Consider the following 12,722-nt stretch of genomic DNA (forward strand, 5'->3'; position numbering starts at 1 on the left):
AGACAAATGAATGGCATAAAAAATGCAAATTTAATTTGTAAGGGCATAGTTTATGCCATAGACATACATCGCAAAGCTTTGAAGTATATATAATATTATTAAACCTGTAAATTAATTTCAAATAAATTATACTCAACTTATGTAAACTTTTCTTCAAAAACTTTGGTTTAAAAATTTATAATTACATTTTATTATAATTTTTGACAATGATTTAACATTAATATTTAATGTCGGAAAAAAGATAATTAAGAAATAAATAATAAAATGCTAATATCAGTTTCAAATTTAACTTATTCAGAACTTATTCGGAAATAATCACGGAATTTATCTTTGAATTTATTTTTATATTACGACATATATTGTATATATACACAACTACTATACTAATATTTTTTCTTTGAAGGATTGTCCAAATTTTTGAATCATCATTTAATACGACATTTTTTGTTATGATATTAAACGGATTAGTTTTTGCGAGCCTTAATCTTTATCGAGTAAGTTTGAATTTTTATTTTTTTAAGTATACTTTCAAATAAATAGCTCGCATTCCAGATTTTTCGAGAAATATCATCTGGATATATTGGCGAAAAAATGATACAATGCTTCATAATATTGAATATTCATTATACATACACATTCCTTTCTACCAATATTGCGCAACAAATTATAGATCATAACAATAGCATATTCGTTACAATGTAAGAAATATTTTTATGTGAAAATTAAAATTTTTGCAATACAAGTTAGAGTTAATAGTACAAAATTTGTAGCAAAAGCTGAAATTTTTCATAACTATACATGACAAAACAACTATATATTATATACATATATATTTACAAGATAATTAAAAATATCTATGAATTATTTTATCATTATAATATTATCATATAATATTATCATATATATTATCGATATTGATTGTATTTAATCGTCATTTCGTAGATACAATGGTTACTGGTATGTAGTTCCCTTACATGTGCAAAAGTTAATATTGTTCCTATTGCAAAGAGGCACTAAAACTTTTAAGATAGTGATTGGTGGATTATTTGTGGGTTCCTTAGAAGGCTTGGCCACGGTAAAAATTAAATCAAAAGTTATTCGCTAATATATTTCGATAATATATTTCAAACGTTTGAAGAAAATATTTTTCATTGCAGCTAGTCAGCGCGTCATTCTCTTACTTCACATTTATTTATTGTATAAATCAATAACGTGCCATCTATAGTATAATCTTTAAACAGATTATAAATATAGAGAATTTTAATGATAATGTTGCAATGTATTATATGGATATTAAATGGAATAAAACTTGGACTTCGATATTATTAAATTAATGGAAAGAAATACAGATAATAAATAAAATTGTTCAAAATTTCAATATTTTCTATAGTTCTTATTATTTTATTGTAATTGTGCATGTTGATACAGTAGATTTCAAAAATATTCAAAAATTTAGCGTATTGTTATTGTATTAAATTTTAATACATTCTTTTGACAACACAAGTGGTGCAAAGTTAGAAGATTAAAAAAAAACAAATATTAAAATTTAACTTAAATATTAACATTGTGTAATTTACTAACTTGAATCTCCGATTGTCAATGTTAAGCAAATCATACGAACATATATACCAGACTGAAATAAGTGAAAATATGGTGTTATGAAAAGCGTTTGCGACTGCGCGATTTTTGCACAAAAGAAGTCCTCGAACATTTCCCTATGAGAAAAGATCATCTGTTAAATTGCTTTTAGTATGAAATTAATCATTTATTCCAGTGTTCCTATAGTTTATTTATGAACGTTCTCCCAAGAAAACTTCTTAAATTACATTATTTTCGATTTTCAAATTAATCATTTTCAAATTTTAAGAAGTATAACATTGATACAGGTAAAGAGTTTTCTGGAATAACTTGAAGATGTAACAAATTAAAAGATGAAAAATCGCTATTTTAGAAAAGTATGGAAACAAGGCGAAATATTATATTACTGCAATAATACGTAAGACAATGGTAGCTGACTCTTTTGTCTCAAAAATTAGACAAAAATTAGATAAAATGTAATCAAATGTACAAATAGTATTTTTTTATTATATATTTTTTTCAAAACGAAACAAGATTCTATCTTTTCTCAATAGAAAAAAATTTTTTAAATTAAAAGCTAATAAAGCTAATATTTGATTTATGTATATGAATAACTTATGAAATTTCTCTTAGAGAGAGTGTTTGGCATGTGCGATGGTACTTTTACTTTTCTACAAACTTGGTCATATATTCAACGCTTTAGTCTGCTTAATAACAATTCTCGATTAAATCTTTCGGTATATTAATATATTATGACATAATACTTTATTGTTCAAGAAAAATATTTTTACTTTATCACGCTACACGCATTAGCAGCCAGTTACATAAGATTAATTGGAAGTAATGTATTATATTGTATAATATTCATAGTCATTCAACATTTTACTTTAGAATTATTCAGATAATCTACTAAAGTAGTTCTATTAAAATAAGTTAAAAATGATATGTAAATTAACTAAAAAAGAAATAGAATAAAAAACAAAGAAAAACTGTTAAATTGGTACTATATATTCATTTTGTGTATTGTCAAAAATATTATATAATAAATTAATGTTCTTTATTTGAAAATATATTATTGATTAATTTGGATAAAAATCGATAATTTAAATAAATATTGTCCTTCGATTATTTTAACATTCTTCAACAGACAATATATTTCCTTACAGAATGAAATAAAAGAGGATACATTTGATTACAGGATGAGCACTTCAATATTTTACTTCACTGTTCTCTATTCTACAAGTACGAAATAATAATTACAAAATAATTAAGATAAGTGTGTATAAAAGTGAAAAAGATATGAGAAAGTAAGATAGGGGGAGTGAAAAAGAAAAAGAAATGTAAACTAATTTCGAAACCGTTTAGCCCTCGATTTTAGATGTCGCTTCCTGTAAGTAAGAAGTGTAAAATTATTATTTAAATAAAAAAAGTGACATATAAAATATTTATAAAGAAATATAAAATTAAAAATTGATGTTATATTAATGAGTCACAACATTGAAATATATATATGTAAGAAGGGGTTGTCCTGTGAAGTCTATTATCGCACAATTCCCTCGAAGTACATATATCTTTATGGAAAATAAACATCTGTTGTATTATTACTATAATCAAATCGATCGCTTAACCATACACCTCTTCCAGAAAAGCATAAATTACCATCACGTGTTTTTTGTATCCGACAATGATATTTCGTTCTGCATTGCATTTAAATTAACATAAACAATTCAGCTTAAAATTTTGTATAAAAAGTTTATATAAAAAAATTTATATAAAAAAGTATTTCACTGTATTTCAAGCACGTTAATATTTTTAACTTCATTAATTCAATGATTCGCATAATAAAAAAAATATTAAGTTCCAATTTGTATTGATTTAAATAATGTAACGAAGTGTATTAGAAAGGGCAATAGATTTTTCATATTTTTACTGTAATCTTTTTATTTATGGCGATTTAATGTTAGTATAATCGAAGATATAACATTATAATAACATATATTATAATACAAATATAAAAAAATTTAATTAAAAATCATGTCAATTTTTCTTTTGATTTTGTACTTGTATTAATTTATTATATATATTTAGAAAAAGCGATACTCTTTAAGAATTTTCTCATTGAATAAAAGAAACACTAATTTTAATATAATATGATGTGATATTATTTTTTATAATTTTTTTAGAATATTTATGACTCTAAAAATCAGATTTAATTAACAATGTTTCCTTTTTGTATTATTATTGTACATTCTATCTACAATAAAATATATTTCGTTTAGTAAAATTAAAATTGTATAAGTAAAATAATTATTTATATATGTTATATATATTGTACTAGAGGATCGTATAAAAAATTCCCGGAATTAATTATTTATAACACAGAATAATAATTAATTTTACAGAACACACAAAAATAATTAATTTTACCTTTTTTATATTTATATAACATTTTTTTTAAAGTAGTTCCCTTGAGTAACGCTACAAATTTACTAATGTTTGAAAACATTCCTAGAAATTACTTTCTGATATTATACTTTCAGTGTCTTATCGCATTTGGAATTGACTTTCTCAATACTCAACATGAATCGATGTTCTTTTATGTAAATCGAAATTTCATGTAATCAAAATTTCGTCGCGTCAGAAATGTAATGCGAAAGAAATATATATTATAAGAAAAACGAATGCAGTAAACAGCTAGTTTCTTTTGCATGAAAGCACCTGCACATCAATCATTAGATGTCAAGCAGTATCTTGCCAAGCATAATGTCAACTTTAGAGGGTCATGTAGGGTAACTCCGGTATATACACATCTATCAAAAATTAACCTATCTTAATTTATTATTTATTATGTTTAAAGTAAACGAACTATATAATAAAAACTTTGTAAACTATTGTCTACTACTATGAAAAAAAAATTAGAAATCCGAAATATTAAAAAATAGACTTTTAAAACCATTGCATTTTTGCCGTATATCCCAGGGTGGGATACTTGACTACTTATAGGGGGAGGGGGAGATATGTACGGCTCATAAAAAATTTTTTTTACAAATATATAAATATATAAAATATATAAATAAGATGTAAAATAATAAAATAACTTATAAAATACGTTTATTAAAGAATAACAATAACAAATATGTATATGAAGTGATAAATAATAATTACAATCTTCCTACATATAATAGTACAAGTGTGTTATGACATGAGGTGCATGTTTCATATAATGCGTTCATTGCATTTAGTGCACTGAATTCAATCTGCGCACTTTGTATGCTTTTTTTTAGGCATAAATCCCATCCTAAAAATGCCGTATATCACAAACAGATGGGATATACAAGACAACAACAAACTGAACAAAGAATACGAACAAAGAATAGAAAGCAAAGCATTTTTGCTATACAACATGCTTTATTATTCCTCTATATGTATGTATCATGAAATAACTATTAAGTCTTTTACATGCCTTACAGTAATCATTTTATATAGATTATAATTTAAAAACGTGCTTTATTACAGTGACAAATCAATTCAATTCACAATAATTTCATTTAATATTGACAGTAAAAAGATGAAATCATAACTCAATCCTAATCTAAATAAAGACATGTAACAGAGTAGTGCGGGAAAATTATTCCCACTCCTTCTATTTATTCTGTCGTTTCATGCAGAAATAAGTCGGAAGAGTCCTAATTTTATCAAGATTGGACATGGTCCAATTCGATTGGATTGAGGAAACTAAACTTATAACATTTATCATTGAGGTAAATCTCTTTAAAGAAATAAAAGTTTGAGTAAGTAGTATAAAAATCATCACTAAAAATCATCACTAAATGAATCATACAATCCTATACTATAATTAGTTTATTATCCCCCCATCCGTTCATTTTTTAAAAATATTAACAATATATGATAATAAAGACACATAAACAAAAAGTCTATTGGATCTTATTAAGAATTACACTTACTATCTAAATAAAAATCAAATATCTCAGACAATCATATACGATTGTAAAACAAAAACTTTAAGAATAAAAATATTTACTTAGGTGTACGATTTTTTTAAATTGTTGCGTAATTTCTATCATATATGTGTTCGCAATGAGATGTTACAGCAGACTGAGCGGCAATTGCTGCGTGCTCAGATACGTTTACGCGTGTCTTGCATGTTTTGTTTTTAATGTAATCTCGATTATTCTACTTATCCTCCCTAGCCTACTAAAGCCGGTCTTCTCTACTGAAAGACCTGTCGAAAAATGATTTTCAAAAATACTTCCAAATATTGACAAATGTTGGCAAATGTATACGTATAGCTGTCCAAGGGGATTATTTTGAATAAAATGTTGTGTAAATAAAAAAGTTAAAATTATTCACATTGTAAAATTAATCTTACACTTAAAAATGTCATCAAGTTTAATACTTTTAAATTACATAAATTAAATTTGTCTCTGCAACTTAAATGTATCTGCAATAGAAAAGTATATTTGTGTACATGTACATGAAATTTAGTGTACTTTTTATGAAATTTTACGAAGTTTAATACATTTGTTAAATTTTATGATTTGTGTGAAATTTAATATAAATAAACGTTAAATTTAAATTATTTATAACTTCATTTTCATTTTGATAATATTAAATATTTTTAATACTTGAATCTGCTTGAAATTTTACATGTTTTATTTTACATGTAACGGGAACAAATTTCTTTTTTTTTTTAACAATTTATTTTGCACTTGATACAGAAGATATGGAATAGATTTTACATGAAAAGTTTGTATGACTCTTTATCAAGAAATAAATTCACAAATACATTTCTACGAAAAATAAATATTCGTGTAATTTTCTATATTAATAATCGCTTAATAATTGCTGAAATCTCTTTTTAGAAAAAAATTATTGAATTTCCAACGTATAGTACATAGTACAATTAAAAATTCTGAATATGCATTGTAAATTATATCTAATTTAATTTAAAATAAAAAAAGATAGTTCTTTTAATCTATTGAATGTAAGTAGTTTTGATGATAGAACTCTTTATTAATTGTAAATCTTTATTAATTATTGTAATTTATTATTGTAATCTTTATTAATTGTAAATTATAATATGCAGATTTTTCAAAAATGTCGATTTTCGATAGTTCAAATAATTATACTTTTTTTCGATTCATATCTATACTATTTTTTTTTATTAGTCCAAAGGGGTTAACTAAAAAAATTGTACGAGTTTTTGCTTGAACATTAAATTTAAAAATTTGAAAATTTTTAAACCAAAGTAGTCATTTTTTGCGAATTTTTCCAATAAAATTTCTTTAAAGCATTGTAATTAATAGAAAATAAAATATTATTTATTTAATTCATATTTATCTGTCTTTGTCTGTTTTTGTCTGAGATATAAATTTCAACACGTTTTGAGATAAAAAAATACATATTCAAAGATACATCGTGACAAAATTGCAGTTTCATAAAACCTTAGTATGATCTTCCCCCTTAGGGAAGGAATAACCAAAAATAACAATGTCTAGAGATAAGTTTAGAAACATTTTCATATATATCATGTAATTAAATGCAAGAATTTATAAAGAAAAAATTAATTTGTGAAAAATTGTTTTGGAGGTTTTTGCCTACAGTATCGTTTGTCTACATCACTCTTGCCTACATGTATTATTGTCTGCAGCTCGATTGCCTACATGTATTATTGCCTATAGCTCTATCTCTTGCCATTTTTTATTTGTCATTAAATACTAAATATTTTATATTTTTCCCTGTTTCTACACGAAACGACTCTCACTCCACCTTCCCCCATGCAAACAACTTCCATAATTGTACTATTGCACATGGGTTTCAACTTTCCATGCGAAGCGACTCTCGCCTCACTTCTCACCTCCCCTCTGCAAAGGGGCGCACAACTTCCATAATTGTACCGTTCCATAATTGTAGCGTTACCACATGTTTAGAATTCGAGAGTACTATTATGGATATTCATTCTTATGAGAGCTGTTTCCATTATTGTCAATATTTACCAATACAAATTGTTTTCTTATTTAATTTTAATTTTATATTTGTGCGCAAAAGAGCTGTAGGTAATAATCAAGCTGTAATAATATATGTAAGCAATCGAGCTGTGGGCAATAATATATATAGGCAATAATACACAGGCAAAAGTAACTCCGTTTTTAAAATTGTTAATAAACTTTTCGAGATTTTTCACCTATTCTGAATAGATGAAAAAAAAGAGACGGATTCTGATGATCCATTTGGATGGATAAGGCACTAAATTGTATCTCATAAGGATTAATTCTTACTGAAAATATTAATCATGTAGATTAAAATTAAAAAAATAAATGTATCATATACTGATCTAAGCGATAAAATATTTCAAAAATATCTTATGAGAAGTGAATATTAGAAAGAGAAAGACTTTAATTACAGCTGATTAAGTCAGTACCTTACTTTACTGTTCTATCTATCATATTCTATACGATAACGAAGCAAATGATTCAATAACATATATGATGAAAATATAACTAATGCAATAGTACTCAGCTTAAAAAATAAAAATATAATATATATTTTTGAAAAATCTTGTACAGCGTCATATTTATGAAAAATTATTAAAGGAGATAGAAGAATAAAATTATTAAAATTAAGATATTAATATATCTTGTGATGCGTTGAAATTGTGCATTTTTGCAATACTAAAATCTAATTAAAAATGCATATATATTTATTTTATTGTTATTCCAAGTAAGATTTTTTGTGCACGTTGTTGTTAAACATTAAATAGATAATGTATATATTTTATTCCATATTAAATTTTTTTATACAAATAAAATAATTTAAAATATATAATATATAAAATATTTGAAATTAGAGTTTCTGATAAACATATAATAAAACAAAAACATAAAAAGAATAAGAGTATTACGCTGTGCAATTAATTGATACATGAGTGATACATATTAGAAATTTACTTATAAGAAAATATAAAATAATATTTATTAAAATTATGTTTATGGAGCTAATGTGAAATTAAAGTTGCGTATTTATCTAATTTTAATTATTTAATTATTAATTATTGCGTATTTATCTTATTTTAATTATTTTTAAATTATAATTTTACCAGTAGTTCCAGTGTCGAAAAAATTAAAGTTGAAGAATGTTTCTGCCAGTAAGTGTAGATGAGGTACCGCTTATCAGAATAAAATTTCGGCACTAGAAACAAAGAAATACACTTGCGTGAACTTTTTGTAAATACACGAATCTCATGAGAAAGATCGACAAATCAGTCGAGTAAATATTCATAGCTCTGAGAAATTTGTTCAATTGTGTTTCGGTACATTCGCACAACTCATAGTAAATTAGAAAATTTATATTAAAATTTATGCTAGAAGAAGATTTCATTTTGTATCGAAATTGCCAGAATAAAATATAAAGTATCTTGTAAATTACTGATTTTTCGACATTTCTACTTTAGTAGTTCTATATACAGAATAATAAGAGGAATCATATTCCTCTTATGAAAAGTGTGAAAAAATTATGTAATCCATTTAAAAAAGTGAAGATGATCTTATTTGATCATCATATCTTTTTAAAGATATGATAGTCAAATATCTCCTAGAAAAAACGTAATTAAAATATTTTTTGAAACTATTCTATTTTTATTTTTTTGTATCATCAATTCTGAGAAAATTGACTAGATTAATTACATAAATATTAATAATATCTATAAATTTTAAATTTCAGTTTTTTAAGTCATACATTACATATAGAATTATGCAGAAAATGTATTACAGAAAATGTATTAAAAAATAAAACTATTTCTACACTTAGAAAGAAGAATTACATTATCTTCGATCGAATCAGATTATCGACAATTTGAAATGGTCAGAGATACTGAAGAAGTCAGCACTTTTCCTAAAAGTAAAATATATTTTATAAGTGCACAAATGTGAAGCATATAAAATTGAGATGTCGAAGGTGAAATGTCGAGATGTTAAATAGATTTGCGCAACTCTCCTATAGTTATCGCGCAAGTAGGTTTTAAGAATTTTTTCTTTTTTATTATAATAAAGAGAACATCAGTAAAATCTCGATATCATTTTATTCCATCAATTACTTAGTTAGTCGTATCTCGTATTCCAAGAAACGCTATTAAAGTGCAAGTGTTTCAATTTCACGATAGTATCATATGTATTGTTTGTATACAAACGAAATTTTAAGTAAATTAGAATAAAAATCGACGTCAGAAGAAGGAAAGAGTACTTGATCGATATGTGCAAAAAAGAGGGGATAAACATATTCTCTTCCTCCGCAGTCATACTTTGGAGCTCACAGAGAAATGATCTGCATTGGGACTAAATATTTTAGTCTTAACTTTTCTGCTTGCTATAGGATTGTGGCCATACAAACAATCAAAACTTACATGTCTTCAGTTCATCTTTCTGCTCAGTGTTTTAATAAGCTTTATTTTATTTCAAGTAAAGTAATACCTTAATATTATCATTATAAAAGAAGTAACAATAAATTGAGCGATTATTTGTTAACACATTTATTAACACATATAACAGTTTATATGTTTAAAAATGATTATTATATACTATCAATATATTGTAATTATTTAGATATAAGGTCTCTACTTATATATTTAAAAGTTAATAACTTTGAATCAATAGCATAAAATTATAATATATATCCAAAGAAATTATATTTTACATAATTTTTTTTAATACAAGCTTGATAATATAATTATTGCTTTTAGTTAACCGCATTTTTAACTATCAAGCATACTTCTGACATCGTCATTAAAATTCTTTCTACTGCATTTTTTTCTATTACCTTTGTAATAAAATATATCTCGTTTGCTGTTAATATCAAAAATGTAAGTTGGTTATGATAGAAGATGGTTACGTTCCGTTTGTGAGTAGATGTTACTAAAAAATGTACTTTTATAATTAGAAAATTTTGTCAGTTATATAAACTGAATTGTTGAACTGATAGGTAAAGTATTTATTGACGGAACTTCAGTATATATACAACAATTTAAAAGATGAATATGAAAACCTGCTTGTAGCATGATTGCTTTAATTGTTGCCCAATTTTGGACGAGTATCATTAACAACACTTTATCAAAAAATGTATCTCAATCTCTACTTATTACAATGGAATATTTTATCGATTAAGAAAAACATTTTTATTTAATCGTGCGGCATATATATGCAGCTATTAGCATAGGATGTATCGCGATATATATAATATATCAGAATAGCAATAGGAACAATGCTCGTAGCTTCGACATATTTGTGGAGTACTTAGTATCTCAAGGTATAAAACAAACACAGACAAACCTAAAAAATTCTAATTATAAACAAATGTGTATAATTATCTTGGATGAATCTACAGATTTTACTTTTAAAAAGCAAAAGAGATAAGTTATGTGATAAATGTTTATAGTTATCGTATTGAATGCGTAATGAGAATAAATATGCTTCAAAATACCTTAAAGAACGAAAATTTGATATTTAAACGAATGATATATGCCATTGATATTCATCGACAAGCTATGAAGTTAGTATTCATATAATGTAACATTCATATATGTATAAATAATGTAATATTTATTTGTGCTTGAAGATTATCTAAACTGATGGTATCTAAATTTGAGATAATGTTTTTCTGCTTAATAACAGTTGGAGTAATTTGTTTGAGCCTCAATCTCTTCCGAGTAAGTTTCAGATTTCTAAAAAGATTTGTACATTTACATGATATAATATTTACAAATTTATAATTTACTGCTATAGAAGTATGCTGTTTCAGGAATTTTTCTTCGACTTAAAAAAATTTATATAAATTTTATTTTATAATTATTAGTAATAATTTATATTAATAATATTTTTTAAATATTTAAACAGCATATTCCATTAATTATATAATTTAGGCTTAACATTTAATAGAATAGTGTATTATATTATCACATGTACAAATAATATTTAAATAAAATTATATATATATATATTAGATTTTTCAGATTGATATATTTGAGGATAATGTCAATGAATTTCTATTTCCTCTTATATTCGTAATAGCCAGTACTTTATACATGTTTATTGCCAATTATATTGGGCAAGATGTTATGGATTACACTAATCATATATTCATTACTGCGTAAGAGTATTTTTTTATGTAATATTATTATGTATAGAGTGTTCCATTTAATTTTCATATCAAAATATTTGTTTCGAATAGAACTAGACTTTCGATTCTACACAAGAAACTTTATTGAATATATAATGTCGTTATATAAATAAGAACGACAGAACGCGGACAAGACAAGATGGATGACAACATAACGCTTTCTTTCCCATATTTCCCTTAATTAACGCGCTCGCTTAATCTACGCAGTCAATAACTTATCTTTAGCTGCATCGCGTTTATCATAAGACCTCTATCCATTGCAACAATATTTCAAAAATATAATAATATAAAAAATACGGAAAAATATTTCATACAAAAGTTTTATGATCTAAAGTATGATCTAAAGTACGAAATAATGAATTTAATCAATTTTCGAAAAAAAAGTCGATTTTTTCGCATAAAGGTTATGGTCATTTTTAAAATAGAATTGTATGATTCTTTAAATAATTATATTAAATAATAATATTAATATAATTACTCTAATTATTCTGTGCATAAAAATATTAAGATATGATTATCAAAAAATTAATAGTTATGAGACATTTCTATAGTTTATAAAACATTTCTTATATTTTACGTCAAAATATGTCAGAACGATATATAAAATATCTTGTAAACAATTATAAACTTTTCAATATCTTTATTTTAGTATTTATATGCAATCTTATATAGATATACAGAATTGGTGGAATCATATTATATGAAAAATTCGAACAATTTTATTTTAAATAATTATAAATAATCATGACATTCATCTAACTTTGAAAAATAAGTTTTTTTGAAAATTGGTTTTACTATTATTTGACTCTCTTTACATTATACAACTTTAGTCTGAATCATTTTTCTGTATCTCTAATATTTTTCGAAATATTTCGATGTAAAAACTGGAAGATTCTGTATGTGTGTGTGTGTGTGTGTGTGTGTGTGTGTGTGTGTGTGTGTGTGTGTGTGTGTGT

General features: G+C 24.5%; 1 protein-coding gene across 1 annotated transcript in view; it reads left to right on the plus strand.

The window, feature by feature from the left end:
* Window positions 1–11,359, plus strand: part of LOC108689613 — a 12,290-nt gene extending 931 nt beyond the window's left edge. Inside the window, exons 2-3 of the mRNA XM_018196471.1 lie at window positions 11,026–11,139; window positions 11,206–11,359. Coding sequence (XP_018051960.1) covers window positions 11,026–11,139; window positions 11,206–11,359 — 268 coding nt within the window. The remainder of the gene's footprint in view (window positions 1–11,025; window positions 11,140–11,205) is intronic.
* The last annotated feature ends 1,363 nt before the right edge of the window (window positions 11,360–12,722 follow it).

The sequence above is a fragment of the Atta colombica genome, unplaced genomic scaffold, assembly GCF_001594045.1.
Source record: "Atta colombica isolate Treedump-2 unplaced genomic scaffold, Acol1.0 scaffold273, whole genome shotgun sequence".
NCBI classification, from domain to species: domain Eukaryota; kingdom Metazoa; phylum Arthropoda; class Insecta; order Hymenoptera; family Formicidae; genus Atta; species Atta colombica.